Raw genomic sequence first — 21,696 nt, forward strand, 5'->3', positions numbered from 1 at the left:
ATGCCGAATCATAATATTTAATGCCATAAATTTTTTTTTTTAAAAAAAAATATTCTAACGACGCTTTAAAGCGTCGTTGAAATCACGAAATTTTTTTAAAAAAAATAATATTCTAACGACGCTTTAAAGCGTCGTTAAAATCACGAATTTTTTTTAAAAAAAATAATATTCTAACGACGCTTTAAAGCGTCGTTAAAATCACATTTAACGACGCTTTAAAGCGTCGCTAAAAAGCGTCGCTAATTTCCGACGCTTTTGCAAGCGTCGGAAAACATTTTCTCCACTGTAGCATAGGCGACGCTTTGCCGACGCTTACGAAAGCGTCGGGATGGTTTTTAGCGACGCTTAAAAGCGTCGTTAAAGGCCAAACAAAGCGTCGCTAATGACCACTATTCTTGTAGTGTAGTATAGAAAGAAAGGGATTTGGAGGGTTCAAGAGATCCCATCAAATGTAGAGCGATGTGCGGTAGACACATCTTTTGTTTCCAAATTTATTCATCTCTGTGATTGTTATAAATAAAGTTTTATTTGTAAATCGGATAATATTTCCATTGCTCTTTTAATATCTATAGTCCTATTAAAAGTAAAAAAAAATTAGTTTTGGTCATCCTTATGGAATTTATATAAAATATTTTTTAATGATAGAATTAATTTAGAGATCAGTTATAAATTTAATGGATAAATTATTCCGATCTTTGATTAGTCAATGGATGGCCTTTATTTTATAGATTACTATATTTCATCATAAAATTAATCATAGGTTCAGTTATATAAGCACGAATTATTTCTACTATTAGATGTATTAAAGGACCATTTTATAAGAGACATTTAGATGCAGTAACTAAAGCTACTAAAAAAACATGCATTTTTTTAGTAGAACCATGCATTTTGTTTTGGTAGCTTAAAAACCCATCGGTTCTGGAGTTTTTGAGTGCCTAAGAAGATGAGAACAAGAAAGGGGATGCTCTAAATCGGCGATTATTTAACGACTCAACCATAAACTCTGGCTTTAGTTTCTGTTTTGTCGCCTCCTACAAATGTAAATTTGGTTCACATTCCCCTCTATCTCTATATTTGCATTGCTTTAATTTGATTTTTATGAATAGATTATTGCTTTTGCTATCTTTTTAATCTATTTTGCACATCAAGATGTAACATCATGTACTTTTAGTTTGCTTCTTTGACCGACGTCCAAATCCCCAGCTCCTTTCTACCAGTATTAATGAATTTATCTTGAGTCATACAGGAAAATAAGGAGTTGATCATCATTTTTATGCACCACCCTGCTAGAAATCTAGGAATTTTACTGCTAGAAATCGATGGTAGCAGGTCTTTCCTGTGCAATTCACACCCCTATCATCTATATAATCAATTGTAAATCATCTAAACAAAAACAGAATCTTCCTGCCAGAAATCTATAGCAGCAAATCACATTATAACGGCATGTAATAGTGTAAAACGATAAATATAGTGATGACTGAAAGGTAGTGCAACATTGCAATAAAAATGCAATGCAGATAAAAAGAAATTAAAGATATCTAAATTAAAAATACCAATATGGTTGAGTGAAGAAAATACAGATTCATATAAATCATGATCAATTTCTGGATGGAAATAAGTTTTAATACAATGACTCAGATTCGAATCCCCGGTATTTCTCATCGTAGCTTTTTTAAAAACACTCCTATTTCATCTCCAAGTTCTTTTTTACCAGATGGCTTATGCAGTATAAATACATAAAGAAAAAGTTAAAAAATAATAAATTTCAAAGCGTTCTATACAGTCTCATCTCACCAACCTAAAGAGCTTCTTGCTACGTACGAGGCTGCTTGATTTGTAGTTCCACCATTTAATATATAGTTCTATTGACCTCTCATGTATTTAATCTAGAAGGCAACGTCTCCGACAATCATGTTTTTATTTATTTATTTATGAGTTGACTTCCACACTCGCTCCGTCCTGTCGCGCCAATTTCTTTCCTTGCTCCATCCAAAATCTAAGACAAGCTCTTTGCAAGAGGAGAGAGGAAAAAAAAATGGCTCTTTCCACCGTGAGGCTACTGGAGCTCCCTTCCACCACGGTGCCCTCCCCCTATACTCCCGCTCCTCTCTCTCTCGCTCTCCCTTCTCCGCTGCCGCTTCCGTCTCCTCTTCTCCGCATCCGCCTCGGCGAGCGCAGCGGCGGCGGTGACTCCGACGCTCACTGTACCCCCCAAACCCCGAACTACCCCTGAGACGACGCCGCCGCCGCTGGCCAAAACCCTAACCCTGAAAAAAAACCCAGCCTCCACCACTCCCGCGCCCCCTCCGCCTCCTGGCTCCAGCAATGAACCCATCCCGATCCCCGCCCTGCCTCGCCGCGCCGGAGACCTCAGTCAAACCGACGCCGGCCGAGGCTCGATCGAGAGGATCGTGCATCGGCTGCGGAATTTAGGCCTGGGCCTCGAGGAGGACGAGGAGGTGGAAAGAATGGGCACAAAATTTTAAAGGTTGCATCTAATTGATATATCTTATTTTCCATTTTCACCTGCAGTATTTGGCATGATTTATGGTCCTGGTCTTCACTAGTGTTTCTAACTTTCTTAACAATGCATATGTGAATTGACTTAAATCTCAAAGTTTTTACCGTTGTTTGTAGCTCATTTTCTTCTTTTACTCTATTTGTTGTAACTCACTGTTTTGAATATCTTTCTCTCAGTCCAAGGCATTTTTTCCTCTCATTTATAGTCGTTAACTTATCAAGGTTGCTTTATGGATTAAGGAGAAAAAAAAGAAGTACAAATTGATAAAAAGGCAGAGACTATCTGTGAATTCGAGTTTCAAGGTGTATGGACAATAACTGTTTTACCTTACAAGAAACTGACAGGAGGAATCTTGCTTCTCCGGAACAAATATTACATTGTCATGTGTCGCGGGAAGGATTTTCTTCCGACCTCAGTAGCATCTGCTTTGGCGGAAAGGCAAGAATTGACAAGAAATATTCAAGAGTTGAGGAGAAAGCATGCAACAGTATTGTTGGGGAATCTCATGCTGATGGACTTGAAGGGCATGCACTTGCAGGTACATTAGCTGAATTTCTGGAGGCTCAGGCATGGTGGGGAAGAAATATATCTGCTGAGGAGCACGAGGCAATGAAAGAAGAAGCTTCCAGATCTGAAAAGGATAGGTTATTCAAGAGGATTGAACATAACTTTATATTGTAAGCCAGTTTCTCCTCTGTACCATCCACTTAAATTCATTTTAAGAGATGATTTTTAGCAGACTCCTTCCATTTTTTCCTAGCATAAAATTTTCCAATAACTTTGTGAATCAAGTATCTTTTTCTCTTACCTCCTTTCCCATCCTTGTTTTCTGTCAGATTCCTAGTATTTGATTCTGATGTCTTGTTCTTTTTGTGTTTGTGTGCTTGCTTTTCTCCTTATTCCTTTGCTTCTATAACTTGTTAGTTGGTATCATTCAACCTTGGAATGTGTTGCATGCTGCACATCATTGTGCTGAAATGTGATTAGAAGACATCTGCTTCTGCTGTGTACTGTTCATCCTGTAAGTAATGATGCATTATTCCCATGGGGTTTGGAGATAAACTTTTTTTTTCTTTTTTTTTTCTTTGTAACTTCCAGGTTTACATAATGTCTTGGTTTTACTCTATGGCTTCTTTTTTAGTTTTAAAAAATAGTCTAGTACTTAGTCATGAAGAGGCGTCTGTTGAGTCTGAATAAGATGTTGATGACAGTGATTATGATTATAATGATGATGGTGATTTAGATTTTGAGACAAGTATTTCCAACATATGATCTATAAAGCTGGAATTCACGTGTACAATGATTCTTGTGAGCATTCTATCAAGGCATTTTGCTGAATAGGGGTATCCTTGGTTTTTCTAATCCTTGATTTTAATTGAAACTCTAATTATCTATGCAAATTTTGATCAACACTCAACATGCACATTACACACCAAAAGAGGGCACTAGCATACATGCATAAACATTTCATTTCCCATTTATGAGAACAGGGATCCAGTGTCCATTGGCTATGGGTCAGTGCCCAAATTCCTTGAGGTAGAAAACTGGTATTAGGCACCATTTTCTTGAACAAAGAATAACTAATTTAATTTCCAGGAAATAAGAACTGATTTAATTTCCGATCCTCCTTAATTCATCAAAATAAGAGAATAACTGTTGCCATCGAGTATAATTGGCAGTAGTGGTTTGGAGTTGACCCTTCAATTTGATTGTCCTCTGGTTTTGCCAGCATTAATTGATTAAGGCAGAAGATATACTATTTCTCTCAACCTCGTTACGGAGGTAAAAATTGAAATTTATTTGCTGGCTGGACTTCTTAGCTTAAAAAGGGCTGAAGTTGGGTTGCATGCCTCTTTTTTAGTTTTAATTCTGTGAAAAATAACTCAAATCAGGAGCTTACATAATGCTATATGGTGATACTCCTGTGTGTTTGCCCAATATATATGTGGTTATTGTTTTGTTGTTTTTCGGTTATCACTGTTACCATGAATGTGATCACTGCATCCATGATATGAATTATTGAAGATTATCATCCCTCATCTTCTTTTAATGCGATCCAGCAAGTGTATGATAAGGACACATTCAGCTTTGATGATCCCATGGGCGATGCGGAGTTTGACATCCAACCATTTCTGGAGGCTGTGAGGATGGATCCTGAAGGTGTTCCAAATGGCACCATTATAACTAAGGTCAGACCTAACAGGCAAAATTGCTTAGCCGAGGAGAGTCTGATCTACTGGTCAGATGGAAAGGTCATTCAAGATCTTGTCCTAAGACTCAGAAATGTGGAATGTGGTGAAGTTGAGCTGCAGCTGCAATGGATCAGCATTCCAGGTGCGAGGGGCTTATAAGTTTCTATCCGATATCAAGGCGAACTTGTAATGTTATGGACAGCCTTTGCTCTTAGCTTGGTTAGGATATGTTAAAACAGCCTTGTAAGGGATGTGTGTGCTGTATATTTGTATATCAGGATTAGATGCATGAGAAGGTAACAGCTGACTTCAGATATATCTATCTATAATGGAAGCCTGAGGTGCCGTTGTAATGCAACTCTTTGCATGTAGCCAATTTCTTTTTGCTTTTTCACTCTTTTTTCTCCTTAACCTGCATTAGAATCTCTCTTAATTTGAAACACTGTGTTACTGTTGGGTGGATTGTTTTTAGTTATAGCTGGCACTGTTGCAATAATTGAGAGCAAGCTGGGAAAATAAATGTAGGGATGGACCATGCTAAAAAATGGACATTCTTCCACAGTTTTTGATCCCCTCATCTCTGCAGCAAAAGTAGTCTTCACAAATGGTGGTGCTGCCCCTTGCTTCTGTGCGTAATAGTATTTTGTGTGATATGAGTTGGTTGTGTTTTCTGTTTATATGCGTCTCTCTCTGTGGTTATCCACTATGTGCTGTGTTTGTAATGCCTTCTGTCACAACATGAAATAACCAGGAGTTTCCTGGAAAGCAGGCCTTGATTGCACGAGTTATGGGTTATTGGCTATGGGATTTTGTTGGTTTTGAGCAATTAACCATTTTCCTAGCATTGCCATAAATGCCGAATCATAATATTTAATGCCATAAATTTTTTTTTTTAAAAAAAAATATTCTAACGACGCTTTAAAGCGTCGTTGAAATCACGAAATTTTTTTAAAAAAAATAATATTCTAACGACGCTTTAAAGCGTCGTTAAAATCACGAATTTTTTTTAAAAAAAATAATATTCTAACGACGCTTTAAAGCGTCGTTAAAATCACATTTAACGACGCTTTAAAGCGTCGCTAAAAAGCGTCGCTAATTTCCGACGCTTTTGCAAGCGTCGGAAAACATTTTCTCCACTGTAGCATAGGCGACGCTTTGCCGACGCTTACGAAAGCGTCGGGATGGTTTTTAGCGACGCTTAAAAGCGTCGTTAAAGGCCAAACAAAGCGTCGCTAATGACCACTATTCTTGTAGTGTAGTATAGAAAGAAAGGGATTTGGAGGGTTCAAGAGATCCCATCAAATGTAGAGCGATGTGCGGTAGACACATCTTTTGTTTCCAAATTTATTCATCTCTGTGATTGTTATAAATAAAGTTTTATTTGTAAATCGGATAATATTTCCATTGCTCTTTTAATATCTATAGTCCTATTAAAAGTAAAAAAAAATTAGTTTTGGTCATCCTTATGGAATTTATATAAAATATTTTTTAATGATAGAATTAATTTAGAGATCAGTTATAAATTTAATGGATAAATTATTCCGATCTTTGATTAGTCAATGGATGGCCTTTATTTTATAGATTACTATATTTCATCATAAAATTAATCATAGGTTCAGTTATATAAGCACGAATTATTTCTACTATTAGATGTATTAAAGGACCATTTTATAAGAGACATTTAGATGCAGTAACTAAAGCTACTAAAAAAACATGCATTTTTTTAGTAGAACCATGCATTTTGTTTTGGTAGCTTAAAAACCCATCGGTTCTGGAGTTTTTGAGTGCCTAAGAAGATGAGAACAAGAAAGGGGATGCTCTAAATCGGCGATTATTTAACGACTCAACCATAAACTCTGGCTTTAGTTTCTGTTTTGTCGCCTCCTACAAATGTAAATTTGGTTCACATTCCCCTCTATCTCTATATTTGCATTGCTTTAATTTGATTTTTATGAATAGATTATTGCTTTTGCTATCTTTTTAATCTATTTTGCACATCAAGATGTAACATCATGTACTTTTAGTTTGCTTCTTTGACCGACGTCCAAATCCCCAGCTCCTTTCTACCAGTATTAATGAATTTATCTTGAGTCATACAGGAAAATAAGGAGTTGATCATCATTTTTATGCACCACCCTGCTAGAAATCTAGGAATTTTACTGCTAGAAATCGATGGTAGCAGGTCTTTCCTGTGCAATTCACACCCCTATCATCTATATAATCAATTGTAAATCATCTAAACAAAAACAGAATCTTCCTGCCAGAAATCTATAGCAGCAAATCACATTATAACGGCATGTAATAGTGTAAAACGATAAATATAGTGATGACTGAAAGGTAGTGCAACATTGCAATAAAAATGCAATGCAGATAAAAAGAAATTAAAGATATCTAAATTAAAAATACCAATATGGTTGAGTGAAGAAAATACAGATTCATATAAATCATGATCAATTTCTGGATGGAAATAAGTTTTAATACAATGACTCAGATTCGAATCCCCGGTATTTCTCATCGTAGCTTTTTTAAAAACACTCCTATTTCATCTCCAAGTTCTTTTTTACCAGATGGCTTATGCAGTATAAATACATAAAGAAAAAGTTAAAAAATAATAAATTTCAAAGCGTTCTATACAGTCTCATCTCACCAACCTAAAGAGCTTCTTGCTACGTACGAGGCTGCTTGATTTGTAGTTCCACCATTTAATATATAGTTCTATTGACCTCTCATGTATTTAATCTAGAAGGCAACGTCTCCGACAATCATGTTTTTATTTATTTATTTATGAGTTGACTTCCACACTCGCTCCGTCCTGTCGCGCCAATTTCTTTCCTTGCTCCATCCAAAATCTAAGACAAGCTCTTTGCAAGAGGAGAGAGGAAAAAAAAATGGCTCTTTCCACCGTGAGGCTACTGGAGCTCCCTTCCACCACGGTGCCCTCCCCCTATACTCCCGCTCCTCTCTCTCTCGCTCTCCCTTCTCCGCTGCCGCTTCCGTCTCCTCTTCTCCGCATCCGCCTCGGCGAGCGCAGCGGCGGCGGTGACTCCGACGCTCACTGTACCCCCCAAACCCCGAACTACCCCTGAGACGACGCCGCCGCCGCTGGCCAAAACCCTAACCCTGAAAAAAAACCCAGCCTCCACCACTCCCGCGCCCCCTCCGCCTCCTGGCTCCAGCAATGAACCCATCCCGATCCCCGCCCTGCCTCGCCGCGCCGGAGACCTCAGTCAAACCGACGCCGGCCGAGGCTCGATCGAGAGGATCGTGCATCGGCTGCGGAATTTAGGCCTGGGCCTCGAGGAGGACGAGGAGGTGGAAAGAATGGGCACAAAATTTTAAAGGTTGCATCTAATTGATATATCTTATTTTCCATTTTCACCTGCAGTATTTGGCATGATTTATGGTCCTGGTCTTCACTAGTGTTTCTAACTTTCTTAACAATGCATATGTGAATTGACTTAAATCTCAAAGTTTTTACCGTTGTTTGTAGCTCATTTTCTTCTTTTACTCTATTTGTTGTAACTCACTGTTTTGAATATCTTTCTCTCAGTCCAAGGCATTTTTTCCTCTCATTTATAGTCGTTAACTTATCAAGGTTGCTTTATGGATTAAGGAGAAAAAAAAGAAGTACAAATTGATAAAAAGGCAGAGACTATCTGTGAATTCGAGTTTCAAGGTGTATGGACAATAACTGTTTTACCTTACAAGAAACTGACAGGAGGAATCTTGCTTCTCCGGAACAAATATTACATTGTCATGTGTCGCGGGAAGGATTTTCTTCCGACCTCAGTAGCATCTGCTTTGGCGGAAAGGCAAGAATTGACAAGAAATATTCAAGAGTTGAGGAGAAAGCATGCAACAGTATTGTTGGGGAATCTCATGCTGATGGACTTGAAGGGCATGCACTTGCAGGTACATTAGCTGAATTTCTGGAGGCTCAGGCATGGTGGGGAAGAAATATATCTGCTGAGGAGCACGAGGCAATGAAAGAAGAAGCTTCCAGATCTGAAAAGGATAGGTTATTCAAGAGGATTGAACATAACTTTATATTGTAAGCCAGTTTCTCCTCTGTACCATCCACTTAAATTCATTTTAAGAGATGATTTTTAGCAGACTCCTTCCATTTTTTCCTAGCATAAAATTTTCCAATAACTTTGTGAATCAAGTATCTTTTTCTCTTACCTCCTTTCCCATCCTTGTTTTCTGTCAGATTCCTAGTATTTGATTCTGATGTCTTGTTCTTTTTGTGTTTGTGTGCTTGCTTTTCTCCTTATTCCTTTGCTTCTATAACTTGTTAGTTGGTATCATTCAACCTTGGAATGTGTTGCATGCTGCACATCATTGTGCTGAAATGTGATTAGAAGACATCTGCTTCTGCTGTGTACTGTTCATCCTGTAAGTAATGATGCATTATTCCCATGGGGTTTGGAGATAAACTTTTTTTTTCTTTTTTTTTTCTTTGTAACTTCCAGGTTTACATAATGTCTTGGTTTTACTCTATGGCTTCTTTTTTAGTTTTAAAAAATAGTCTAGTACTTAGTCATGAAGAGGCGTCTGTTGAGTCTGAATAAGATGTTGATGACAGTGATTATGATTATAATGATGATGGTGATTTAGATTTTGAGACAAGTATTTCCAACATATGATCTATAAAGCTGGAATTCACGTGTACAATGATTCTTGTGAGCATTCTATCAAGGCATTTTGCTGAATAGGGGTATCCTTGGTTTTTCTAATCCTTGATTTTAATTGAAACTCTAATTATCTATGCAAATTTTGATCAACACTCAACATGCACATTACACACCAAAAGAGGGCACTAGCATACATGCATAAACATTTCATTTCCCATTTATGAGAACAGGGATCCAGTGTCCATATAATTCCGATCTTATTGCTATGTCTATGCACCGTATAATTGATAAATCACTTCATTAATCTGCTTATTTAGATACTATAGGATGGCATAGTTTGAACTGATTGTGGAGGCTCTTGAGTACTTCTTTTGAAGTGCTTGATTCAGGTCAAAGGGCCTAACACAGAAAATCTAAGCTCTATGGATGGAAGAAGTGAAAAAGATTTTTATTTTTTTAAAAAAAAAACTTGTGATAGCACCAGAGAGTTTCCTTAACTGGAACTGTTGCGGGGGGATGGAAATCCTTTCCTCTCGAGGCGCCTTTTGAAGGGCAAAATCGTGAGGGCAGTGGTCTCTCCTCATCTGCGCTGGACGTATGGGCCGGAGCGCGCAAAGGGCAGTGGTCTCCCCCCATCTGCGCTGGACGCGCGGGCCGGAGTGCCCAAAGCGGACAATACCTCGGGAAGAACGCAGTCCTCTTTCTCTGCTAGCTTAATGTGGGCTATGCTATTGTGTGAGGCTCCGGCCAAAGGCCGTCCCCGCAACAGATGGCGCGCCAGGTAGGGGGCACCTCCTCCCACCGTTGACTACCCCTCAGGACTGCGGAGGCTCAAGAACCTTCCTACTGGGGGGCTATGTTGGGGGGGGCCTTGAATTTAGTCCCACATCGGCTAGTAGCGGAAAAGTTCTGTGCTTTAAATGGGGGATAGAAATTCTTTCCTTTCGAGACGCCTTTTGAAGGGCAAAACCGTGAGGGCAGTGGTCTCCCCCCGTCTGCGCTGGACGCGCGGGCCCGAGCGCCCAAAGGGCAGTGGTCTCCCCCCGTCTGCGCTGGACGCGCGGGCCGGAGCGCCCAAAGCGGACAATACCTCGGAAAAAATGCAGTCCTCTTTCTCTGCTACCTTAATGTGGGTTATGCTATTGTGTGAGGCTCCAACCAAAGGTTGTCCCCGCAAGAGGAACAATTGGCAAACAACGATCCATATAGCTGATTCTAATTAGTTGTTCTAAGGCAGGAAGGTTATGATTATTGTGTTATTGTTGTCTCCACTTTTAGGTCTTATGCTTTAGTTCTCTGGAACCTTGCAGTTGTGGCCCACTTTATTTTAATTTTTGCATATTTCAGTCACTTTTGTTTATTTATTTTGTTCACAAACATCTTAGTTTTGAGATGTTTGGAAGCTTTTGACCTAGTCTCACAAACGTGTTATATGCGTCCAGGGTTCAACAAATATGTGCATTCGCTGCCAAAATATGTGGCTTCAACTTTACTTAAAACTAAGGTGTTTTTAGGGTTGTTAACGAGCCGAGCCGAGCCCGAGCCTGGGAGAGCTCGGCTCGGCTCGTTTCACAGAAGCTCGGGCTCGGTAACGAGCTCTGTATTGGGCTCAAGCTCGGGCTTGCTTGGCAAAGCAAAGGTTCGGGCTTGAGCTCGTAAAGCTCGTTTCAATTACGAGCTCCAGGACGAGCCCGAGCTCGGGTTCGGGCTCGTAATCGGGCTCGAACTCGGGCTCGATAATAGGCTATTTTTCTCTATATGGTCAGATTTTTATGAATTATGATTGCTGAAATAAGATTTTTCAGTGAGAGACTAGAGCTCGTTTGGGCTCGTGAGCTGCTCGGGCTCAGATGTAAACGAGCCTCATATTGGGCTCGGGCTCGTTTGACTAACGAGCCGAGCCTGAGCCGGGCTTTTACCGAGCCGAGTCCCAGCCGAGTCCGAGCAGCTCGGCTCAATAACAGCCCTAGGTGTTCTTGCTGTTTTAATAATATATTGTATGTACTATTTTAAAAAGTGGGTTCCTTTTGCAAGCTATGGGAAGAGACTGCAAAGATATTAGTTGTTGACAATATTATCAGCTTGATTGAGTGGCTCATTATATGATGATACAGTAATACATGATAAAATCTATAGATATTTGTACCAGCGCCCTAGATCCCATCTTCGCCCAGATCAAGGATGTTAAGGGCATCTTGGAAGCGGCTATCTTTGCCATATGGTCCATTATCTACATGGTTTCAGCTTGCCCGTGCTCGTTGACAATTTATCCTTTTATTTTCGCTCTCTTGCCTCATCTTTCTCGTTGGATTCTATGATCATAATAATTATTGCTTTTATCCCTATTCGTAGTCACCTTTCATTCCATAATGGATTGTTTTCCCACAAGATTTTGTGGAAAGCCGATATGTTGCTGATAGAATTCTACAGTCGAGGCATTCTGACTTTTCGGACTCGTTTGGTTCGTGAAAAGAATTTTTTTTACTGAAATATTTTTTTAAAAAAAGTTGATTTTTGAAGATATGATATCTGAAAAAATAGTTTTGGCATGTTTGGTTGGTCATGAAAAAATGGTACATTTTTTTTGAGAAGATGTTATTCATAGATTTTGATGGCTTAAAAATAGTTTTTAAAAGAAGTATCTCAATTTCTAACCGGTGGAAAAGTAGTTTTTCCATATTACTCATAAAAATTTTTTCTGAAATATAAAAATTTTATTATCATGAAAAAACTATTTTTGATAACAAGATGTCTTTTTTTTTCGTTTTTTTTGTTAACCACAATTTTTTTCCCTTCTTTTTCTGTAAACTAAATGAGTTTTTCATGTTAAGTAATATATCTGTATACGTACACAAACACATCCTTACATACAGATGTTGGCCTCCCTTTCCGACCTATGTTTAATGCATACAAAGTTAATATTTGATGTTATTCTTCGCATATAGTTTAAGTTATTTTTCCTTTCTAGCCCAATTTAAGTTTTTAATAATTATACCATGTACTTACCAAAAAAAATAATTATACTATGTATATAGAGAGGAAAATGAGCATGACACGATCATTACAATCGATATTTGAAATTAATAGTTTCAATAAATAATGATTAAATATAAAATTGCAGTCCATTCAGGTGGCTGGCCGACTAGGATCCTTAGTGGGATGTTCCCATCCTATGACGTTGTCCTTCGTAGCTTTTAGAATCGACAGAGGCTAGTGCCAAGCCCCGGGGGAAAAGGACATCAAAGTCAGCGCCATCTTGTCTTCTACCTACTTCCTTCCCGACCTCATAGATACCGATCGCATTTCCATCCCACTTCCACCTCCGAAACAAAAAAAGAAAACAAAAGCATATTATATCTTTAGCGAAAAAACAGCATATTATATCATATCCTTGCTCCCTGTTGCGTGGCCAGAACTTACCGCCGAAAAATTTGACTGCAACCGTCGATACTCCGACTTGCATCCAAAGAAACTCATTCTGAACCCTTGGATCTCCAAATCAGCTGATCTTGACGACGGAGTAATTAGACTACTTCATATGGACTTCGTCAAATTCGTCTGCCGTGGATGTTGCTGTCACGATGGGAGTCCACGGGAAGTGCATTCGGCCGCGCACCCTAGATCTTGTGCACCGTAGCTGATCACCAATCTTAAAGAGCCCTTAAATGGTGAACCTCGTTAAGAGTTTGTCTCAAAACAAATAAATAAAATAAAAATAAAAAACAAAGGAAAAAAAAAGAGGAAAACTCACTCCTCTGGCAATCGAGTTTTGCTCAATTTAGATTCTCCGCCATCATAGGCCTAGATCATATCAAAATTGTTGAGCTTTTCTAGTGGTATCACATAGAGTCGTTCAATCGATCCCTCCAAAAAAAAATCTCTTATTTGGGTTAGACTGGACATTGGACAAGCCACTCCTGCGTGGATGTCAATAGAGGCTCCAATCTCATCGGCTCCAGAAATCTCGTGGGTCTTTTGAGGTTGAAGTAGCAACAGATGTCAACAGAGCAGGATGACGACTAGGCACCGTGAGTTGAACAACAAAGGACGGCGGCGGCAATGAGAAAGACGATAGGAAAATCTTCACAGTAGAATAAGAGGACAGGGTGCAAAGAGAGCCCTTTTTTTAATTTTATTTTGAACTTTTTTGTTTAATTTTTTTGTGGCACAATCTTTTTTTGTTTAATTTTCTTTTGGTACAATTTTTTTGTTTAATTTATAAACGGACTCCTAACGGAGTTAGGGCATCTTTAGAGTTGTGATCGGCATCCCACGCGTCGAAAAAGGTGGGGCCGCGCGCAGGATTTGCATGATATACCGCAAATCGGCGGGCATCTCACCCGAATACACGACCTCCATCCTGACCGTCCATCAATTGGTAAAAATGATGTATATAAAAATTTCCCTTCGGGACCCTACTATAATAAGCAAGCGCCCCCGGACGGACGACGAAGAGGCGCGATCCCTTTCTACGTCTCTTCAATATAGAGGGAGAGAGAGAAATAGAGGGAGAGAGAGGATGGAAGAAGGTTTGCTATCGAAGGAGAGAAGAGAGAAGGAGGAGGAGGAGCAGGAGGAGGAGGAGAGGGAGAGAAGAGGGTGGGTGGGGGCGGTGACGAGATGGGGCAGTGAATTTAAGGAGGAGGGGAGGAGGATGGGGTACGTGGCGGCGCCCATGGTGGCCGTGACGCTATCCCAATACTTGGTCCAGGTGATCTCCAGCATGATGGTCGGCCACCTCGGCGAGCTCGCCCTCTCCAGCTCCGCCATCGCCACCTCCCTAACCGGCGTCACCGGCTTCAGCCTCCTCGTAAGTTCGTTTTCTACTTCCTTTCTCTTCTCCATTCTCTTTCCAAACACTTGGGATTGAGGGGGTCCGGGATTGGACCCAGGGTGTGGCTGGGCGCTGGCGACGGCGGCGACGGGGACGGGCGGTAGAGAAGTTCTCAAACGAGGCCCGCCACCGATCACGTATTGCCATATTTTTTTAACTCGAAACCCATGGCTTTTTTTTATTACTTTGGGTTAAGATAATGAACAGGCTAAACTACTCCCTGGAAGTGAAGTGTATCCTGTTTCCAACATGATTTGGTAAGTTCCAAGAAAAATTGGCAGACTCACAGGCCGTCGGCCCACGTGGTTGGCTTCTAATGTTTGCCTGCGACTTTAGTTGTTCTCTCTCTCTAAACGACAAGCAATGATTCCCTGCCTTGGTCGTTGGAAAGGATACTTCAAAGGCTCATTGAGTGACCACCACCAAGTGTTGTGATTCTTGTGGATAACCGAGTCGACAGGACATGTTTTTGAATTGGCATTCTTTTGATCTGTCATGGTGCGAGGCGTGTTGATGTGGTGCTTTTGGGAGTGGTCCAAACGCGCATGATGAGCGTCTACCTCCCCATATTGCACCAGTTCTTCATTGCTACATTAGATGGGTGACTGAGCTGGTAAGGGAGTGACAATTGATAGTAGTATTGAAATGAGTTTTGAGCTAAGATGACAAGAACTTGGGTGGGAGATCGGCTCTCCATCTTACTATTTTTTTCGGTTAAGAAAATAGTTGATTTAACTGAGTTCTAGTTATTCTACAAATTGCAGTCTGGGGATTATGACTATTTCCTTTGATAAATAGCTAAGGACTTTCTTGTTATACATAATTCATTCTAAATTATTTAGCCTTAATCAACTTAAATAAAATAATTACAAAATGAAAGAAAGTTATAACTACAAAATCAGTTATAGTTTGTAATAGGTTTAGGCCATTTACAACCAGTAATTTTTATTGTAACTAATTTATGATACGAATATATTGATATTAAATTGAATAAAATTTGATTTAACCTTGTCATTTCTGTGAAGAGGAAGCACGAAGGAATGTCTAACATTTCATTTTTTGTCCATTTTTTTTCTGTTGCAAAGTGTTTTAAGCTTTGGTTTTCTAACATCACCATCTTTGAGCTAATTAATTGACATGATTCACATGATAAACAGCTAGGAATGGCAAGTGGACTGGAAACATTATGCGGGCAAGCCTATGGGGCACAACAGTACCACAAGCTTGCAATACACACCTACAGAGCCATTCTATCTCTTGTTGTGGTTTGTATTCCCATCTCTCTCATATGGGCCTCAATGGAAAAGATCCTCTTGTTCACAGGTCAAGACCCTCTGATCTCACTAGAGGCAGGGAAGTATGCTGTCTGGATGATCCCTAGCCTGTTTGCCTACGCCACTGCTCAAGCCCTTATGAAGTTCCTTCAATCTCAAAGCCTAATTCTTCCTATGCTCCTAAGCTCCATGACAACATTATGCCTTCACATTCCTCTGTGCTGGGTTATGGTTTTTAAATCTGGTTTGGGCAATGTTGGTGCTGCTCTATCTATAAGCATATCATATTGGTTGAACGTCTTCATGCTTGTGCTGTATATCAAGTATTCAGCATCTTGCAAAAGTACTCGCTCACCAATCTCAAAAGAATGTTTCAGAGGGATCAATGAGTTCTTAAAGTTAGCCCTTCCATCTGCCGTAATGATATGGTAATTATCAACATGATATGTTTAAAATTATCTTACGCTCTTCATTTTTCTATTGAATTTGTGGAGTAATGGATATTATGCTGGTATTGATTTCAGTCTTGAGTGGTGGTCCTATGAGCTTCTTGTCTTACTTTCTGGGCTTTTTCCCAATCCAGAGCTCGAAACTTCAGTGCTTTCTATTTGGTAAGGAACAATTTGAGCTGAGTGATCTATATTAAGGCATTACTCTTATACTCACTTTATCTTTGTGGACAGTCTTACTAGTATCTCAATGCTCTACACCATTCCATATGGACTTGGTGCTGCTGCTAGGTAAGCTCAAAACTCGCATGCTTATTGTTATTATTTTATCTTTTTATATGTCTTCATGCATAATTGATAAGACGTCCATTTTTTTCTTTTCCTGTGAATAGTACCCGGGTGTCAAACGAATTAGGAGCTGGGAATCCACAAAGAGCTCGGTTAGCAGTACGGGTTGTGATGTTTCTTGCAGTTACGGAGGCCATTCTTGTGAGTGGGACCGTTTTTGCCTTGCGTCGCATCTTGGGTTATGCCTACAGCAATGAGGAGGAGGTCATTAGTTATGTCAGGGAAATGGTTCCTCTGGTTTGTGTCTCTGTAATAATGGATAGCCTACAAGGGGTCCTCTCAGGTAATCTATTCCTTCCTTCTCTCTGACTTTTGATTAAAGTTGCAGTGGCACCATTACTCAATCCAAGCTATTATCATTAGCATGAAAATTGTTGAAATGTTTTTCTGGAGCCTTCTATGGTTACTTTTATGTTTCTCTTACAAATTAACTTTCCAATCAATATTGACATATTAGTAAAATCAAAATTTTTGTACCTCTACGAGATGAAGCTGTTTAGGATGTCCAGCAACTTGTGTGGTAAAATGAGGAAATATTGATTATCATGGATTTGAGGCAAGAGTTCATTCTATTGTATTAAAAGAATGGTCTATGCAATACTAAAAAGTCATTCTTTCTTTCTTTCTTTTTTTTCATGAGCCTGTTCTCTAAATTTCTTATGTATTGGATATGATTATAAGAAAGTTAACAAATAGTGATATTGTAGTCATGTGAATATTATGGTAGATATATTGAAGATAAGCAGATATACTGTGAGTGAGATTATACATCATGTTGAAAGTCTTTTACCAGGCATGTTCGGAGCTTAGCAAAAATATCTGAATTCAAAAGCTCCTATTTGAAACAAATCTAATAGGTAATTTGCTAGATACATCTAATATCATAGGTATATACCTGCAATTTCTTTTCTCAGGAACCTGAAAATATCAGCTTTAGGATGCATAAAATTTTACAATTTCTAAAATTTGGACATAAGCCATGACTTATGCTTGGATCCAGTATCAGATCCTTCTGTTTAGGACTATCAATACTCGGAGAACTCGCATAGTTAATGAATATAATGTAGGAATGGAAATATATCTGATGAAAATCTTAATTTTGAATCGTCAAATTTTATGGACTGAGTAGAACAAAATCTTGATGCTATGTCTTTGACTAGCTCTATGAAACTGCTTCTATTGTCTTAGCAATAGTGGTGATCTATTATGATGTAAGATGATTCTAATCCAGAGTACAGATTATGGGGAAAATGTGATCAATGCAGACAATACAAATTACCTTCTTGGAGAAACAAATTGTTCAACTTCGTATTGGATAGCTCCTTCTTCTTCATAGAAAGTCTTTACACTTAACCACTATGTGGTCATCTTCTGATTTGTCAGGTATTGCAAGAGGATGCGGATGGCAGCACATAGGTGCTTATGTCAACCTCGGGTCTTTTTATCTCATTGGAATTCCAGTAGCTGTGACTTTGGGTTTTCCATTGCACATAGGAGGAAAGGGACTTTGGATTGGTATATTGTGTGGGGCTACGACGCAGTCAATTCTTCTCTCTCTAATAACAGGCTTCACAAATTGGCAGCAACAGGTGTGTTATTCCCTTCACCAAACCTGGCCTCTGTTATATGGATGAATTATTGAAGCGACAAAGTATCTAAAAATTTATTGTGCTATGCCATGGTAAAATCAAACTACAAGAAGTAAAAGCATTTCTAAAATCGGTTGTGACAGTGATTAGGTGAAGATGTAAGAAACTTTTCAATTTGTATTGGTAGAGTAGATTATCCTATTAGCTATATTGTTCTATTCTACAGTCAGTGTGCTTGCAGGGCTGGTGTTAATGAAGAGTCATGAAACATTTAGTGATTTCTTTTTCTGGTGTCAATTAACCTTGCAGGTAAACATGGCAAGGAAGCGATTATTTGAAGAAAGATTACCATTGGAGAATGGTCTGAGATGAGCCAGCAAATTAGTCCTTATCCTTCTGATTTTGGCTTGTCCACGATTAGTTTTTTTTATTTTTAAGAACTGTAACACTTAATTTGGTCAGGAAGATGAGTCTTGCACAGATGATTCTGTAGCAAGTTGCATTTTGGCTTCTGCGGGATCTTGTATGAATCGAGGTTTGTATCAGGTCTGTTATGTATTTGAACAAGGGTTGACATTGGTATCGATACGAGTTTTCCCGAGTGAACCAAAATTGTGAAATCAATGTAATGAAATAGATGAAATGGAAATTGCCATTTTTTGCTTGGTAGAAATAAAAAAATTGTAAAAATAGAGGGCTAATAGACAGTATAAACTTATGTATGTAATAGCTCAGAACCTCAATGAAAAAGACTAGCCAGTATTATTTGGATTTCTTGATCTTATATAAATATCGAAGATCTACCTCACGAATAACTGCTGTAGGATTAAAATACGCCTGCGTGGATCCTCACATACTTTTCCATTTAAGTTCTAATATCCTCGTCAGGCTAAGAGTTCAAATATTGTTCGTGAAAAAACAAACTTTAATTTTGCTTGTTCTTAAAAAAATAGTTTTAAATATTTCATTCATTAGTTGGCGGAAAATACAACCATCCAACAAGAAAAATTAGTTTGGAAAAAGAAGGGTGGGGGTGCAATTGTAATAAATAAGAAATAAATAAAAATTTCACCTTCAAGTTGACAAACCCATAAAATAAGGTAGCTCCTATTAAAGGTTAATCAACTATAAAATGGAAAAAAAAAGAGAGAGAAGAAACATCTTTATTTTGATCAAATTAATGACCCAATTTGGGTATGGATTAGATTCTAACCTAATGATGACTTAAATATCTTGGGATTTGCATGGTTATTACCTTTTTCTTTAAAAAAGAAAATGGGTGGTTATATCCTAATACACCAACAAAAACTATTTATTTTTTATTCTCACGCATTGATTTGAAGGTGGCTGCATCACACTTAATAATGCATTATACACCATTAGAGTTGTACCATCATTATTTTGAATATTTTATACTGAGCCGCTATTTTTCCTAAAATATCTTATTCAAATAAGTCCAAAAACATGCTTAGCACCATTTGTTGAAGCTACGATAATGATAAAAATAATTTGCTGGAAAAATAAAACTCTCAAACTATTCACCTAGTAGCTTTTCACTATTATGAGTTATTGTAACTAATCTAAAATTTAGAAAGAGAATCTTAATAGTTAAAACCCTTGTCTCATATTTTAAAGTTTTCATATTTAGGTCATCTCTGAAATGCAAATGTTTATTAGGGCTATATTTAGGTTATCTTTAAAATCTAGCATTTAAAAGTTTTACCTTCAAAAGTATTATCTTTAGGTTATCCAAAAATCTTAGCATTTGATACACCCAGTCCTTTATTTGACTGTCGGGTATTTTGACTGAAAAATATATTTAGTTTATCTTTAAAATCTAGCATTTAAAAGTTTTGCCTTAAAAGCAATATCTTTAGGTTGTCCTAAAATCCTGACATTTAATCCATTCGGTCCTTTGTTTGACTGCATGGTATTTTAACAAATATTTTAATTCACAACCCTTGATTTCAATAACTATTTAATATTTAGTTACATGCCTAAGTAAGTACAAATACTAGCCTAAGAGTGTTCAAAACTAAATATAAAATGTTAAATGTATAAGGACTAAACATCAAATAGAATTAAATAAAAAATCAGGTGTCAAAGTTTTCTAGATGCTTTTCTTATAAAGACACCTAACAGCTCCCCCTAAACCTATCCTAAAGCACACAAGAAATATTGGTATTGATACTTCTTTATTACTCTACTCTAATATGGAGGGTACAAAAACAATCCTATGTTCTTTATTATTGTTGCTCCTCTTCATTTCTCGTTAGTCTCCTTTCTTCCTCTCATCTCTCTCTCTCTCCCCTCTCTCTCTCTCTCTCGCTCTCTCATTCATTCTGCACGATACTAGAGAGGCAACCATTCTCACCATAGCACAATGATGGATCTAGGTCTTATAATATTTTGACTAGGTTTGTTCTCTTTTTACCTTGACCCATATTTAACTTGAACCTCTTGAATTTTGAAGATATATCATCAATATTGATGGTAGCAATTAAAAAAACTAATCGAACCTAAAATCTTTAAGTTAATTTTATGGGATAATCTTTTGTTGGATCACTAACTATTAGAAAACAGTGCATCTAATGATTATGTACAATGACTCTAGCAGTTGTAACATGTACAACACATCTACCACTAAAACTTGCAAGGTGCATTTGCATACAACATTAGGTTCTTTCCAATCTTAATAGAAAATAAATAAATATAGATTATTTTGCATGTAATTTAGTCGATAAAATGCTTTTGTAATTCTTTGTATTTAACATTACTAGAGTAGGAAAGAATCATCAACAAGGTTGATAGTCTCATGTACTAGTAGTGTAAAGGGAAATTGAGATTACTACATTTGATGACAACATGGAGCAATAAATATTGTTTGTCAACATTTTTTTGCTTTAATTTACTTCAATTCCATCTATGGTTAGGGGACTTTGCACTAGTAATTCCCCATAGCTAGCCACATGGATGCAAGATCCTGTGGATCAAAAATTATTAAGTGATGGTATATATAAAATCATGATAAATATATTTTACAGATTTGCAAATGTTTAAAATATAGTTAGCTAATGTTCTGTTTAAATTTTAGCAGTGGAACCAACCTATGTTGTAGCAAAAAAAAAAAGTGCCTAGTTTTCAGTAAAAGTTATAAAAACTCTTGCTTTAAAGAAAGCAAATGTGTTTAAGTTTGCAGGGGAAAAAAAAAAGGCTTCAAACTAGGAGGTGAGTAAAAATTCTTCATTTGACTTCATTTCGATTGTGTCTACTACAAGACTTGTTTAGAAGCTGTGCCATATAAAATATATGGAATGAAATTATTATCTTATGGTTAGTGGGTTCAATGCTGGTTGTTATTTTATTAATGAGGCCTTCATACATAACTGAGGTTTCTTGGGGGCATCAATCTTATGTGATTCGATATCAAAGTGATATATCATGTCTTCAAGATTTGCTTCACATAAGAAGGCGGCAGGGTGTATTATTTAGATTAAAACACAAACAAATAACTAATAGCTAGGAAGGCTCATATGATTAAAATTTTAAAATAAAAAGCAAAGTATTGAAGGTAATTTAAAATCAACATATCTATTTATGGGCAAACAAATATAGGAACATCGCTACCAACAACAACAGATGATCCAAATAGTCGAGTGTTGCTCGGAAAATTCATGAAAAAATTATTAATAAATCATACTTCTCGACCATTATCGAGTTCTTGATGAACTTATTCGCACAAAAACGATCCAAATAATCATCCAAATTTATAAAACCTTATGCAGTGAACCCATTGAGCACATAGGTTTAGGTTGAGCCTAAACCAATTTGCACACTACTCGATGCATCTGATTT

At 37.8% G+C, this 21,696-nt stretch overlaps 1 protein-coding gene and 1 long non-coding RNA gene across 2 annotated transcripts; both read left to right on the forward strand.

The window, feature by feature from the left end:
* Positions 1 to 509: 509 nt before the first annotated feature.
* On the forward strand, positions 510 to 5,107 carry LOC149752913 (uncharacterized). The gene is made up of 3 exons (XR_016396511.1): positions 510 to 2,959; positions 3,060 to 3,198; positions 4,582 to 5,107. It is a non-coding gene; the product is annotated as an uncharacterized LOC149752913 (long non-coding RNA).
* An 8,620-nt stretch (positions 5,108 to 13,727) lies between these two features.
* LOC103715162 (protein DETOXIFICATION 12-like) lies at positions 13,728 to 18,496 on the forward strand. Its single transcript, XM_008802701.5, has 7 exons — positions 13,728 to 14,157; positions 15,339 to 15,883; positions 15,980 to 16,066; positions 16,139 to 16,195; positions 16,297 to 16,535; positions 17,636 to 17,841; positions 18,151 to 18,496. The coding sequence occupies exons 1-7, from the start codon at positions 13,732 to 13,734 to the stop codon at positions 18,211 to 18,213; spliced, it is 1,623 nt and encodes a 540-aa protein (XP_008800923.3). The 5' UTR covers positions 13,728 to 13,731; the 3' UTR covers positions 18,214 to 18,496.
* The last annotated feature ends 3,200 nt before the right edge of the window (positions 18,497 to 21,696 follow it).

The sequence above is a fragment of the Phoenix dactylifera genome, chromosome 9, assembly GCF_051530095.1.
Source record: "Phoenix dactylifera cultivar Ajwa chromosome 9, Ajwa_hap1_PhDact_Kaust_v1.1, whole genome shotgun sequence".
NCBI lineage: Eukaryota > Viridiplantae > Streptophyta > Magnoliopsida > Arecales > Arecaceae > Phoenix > Phoenix dactylifera.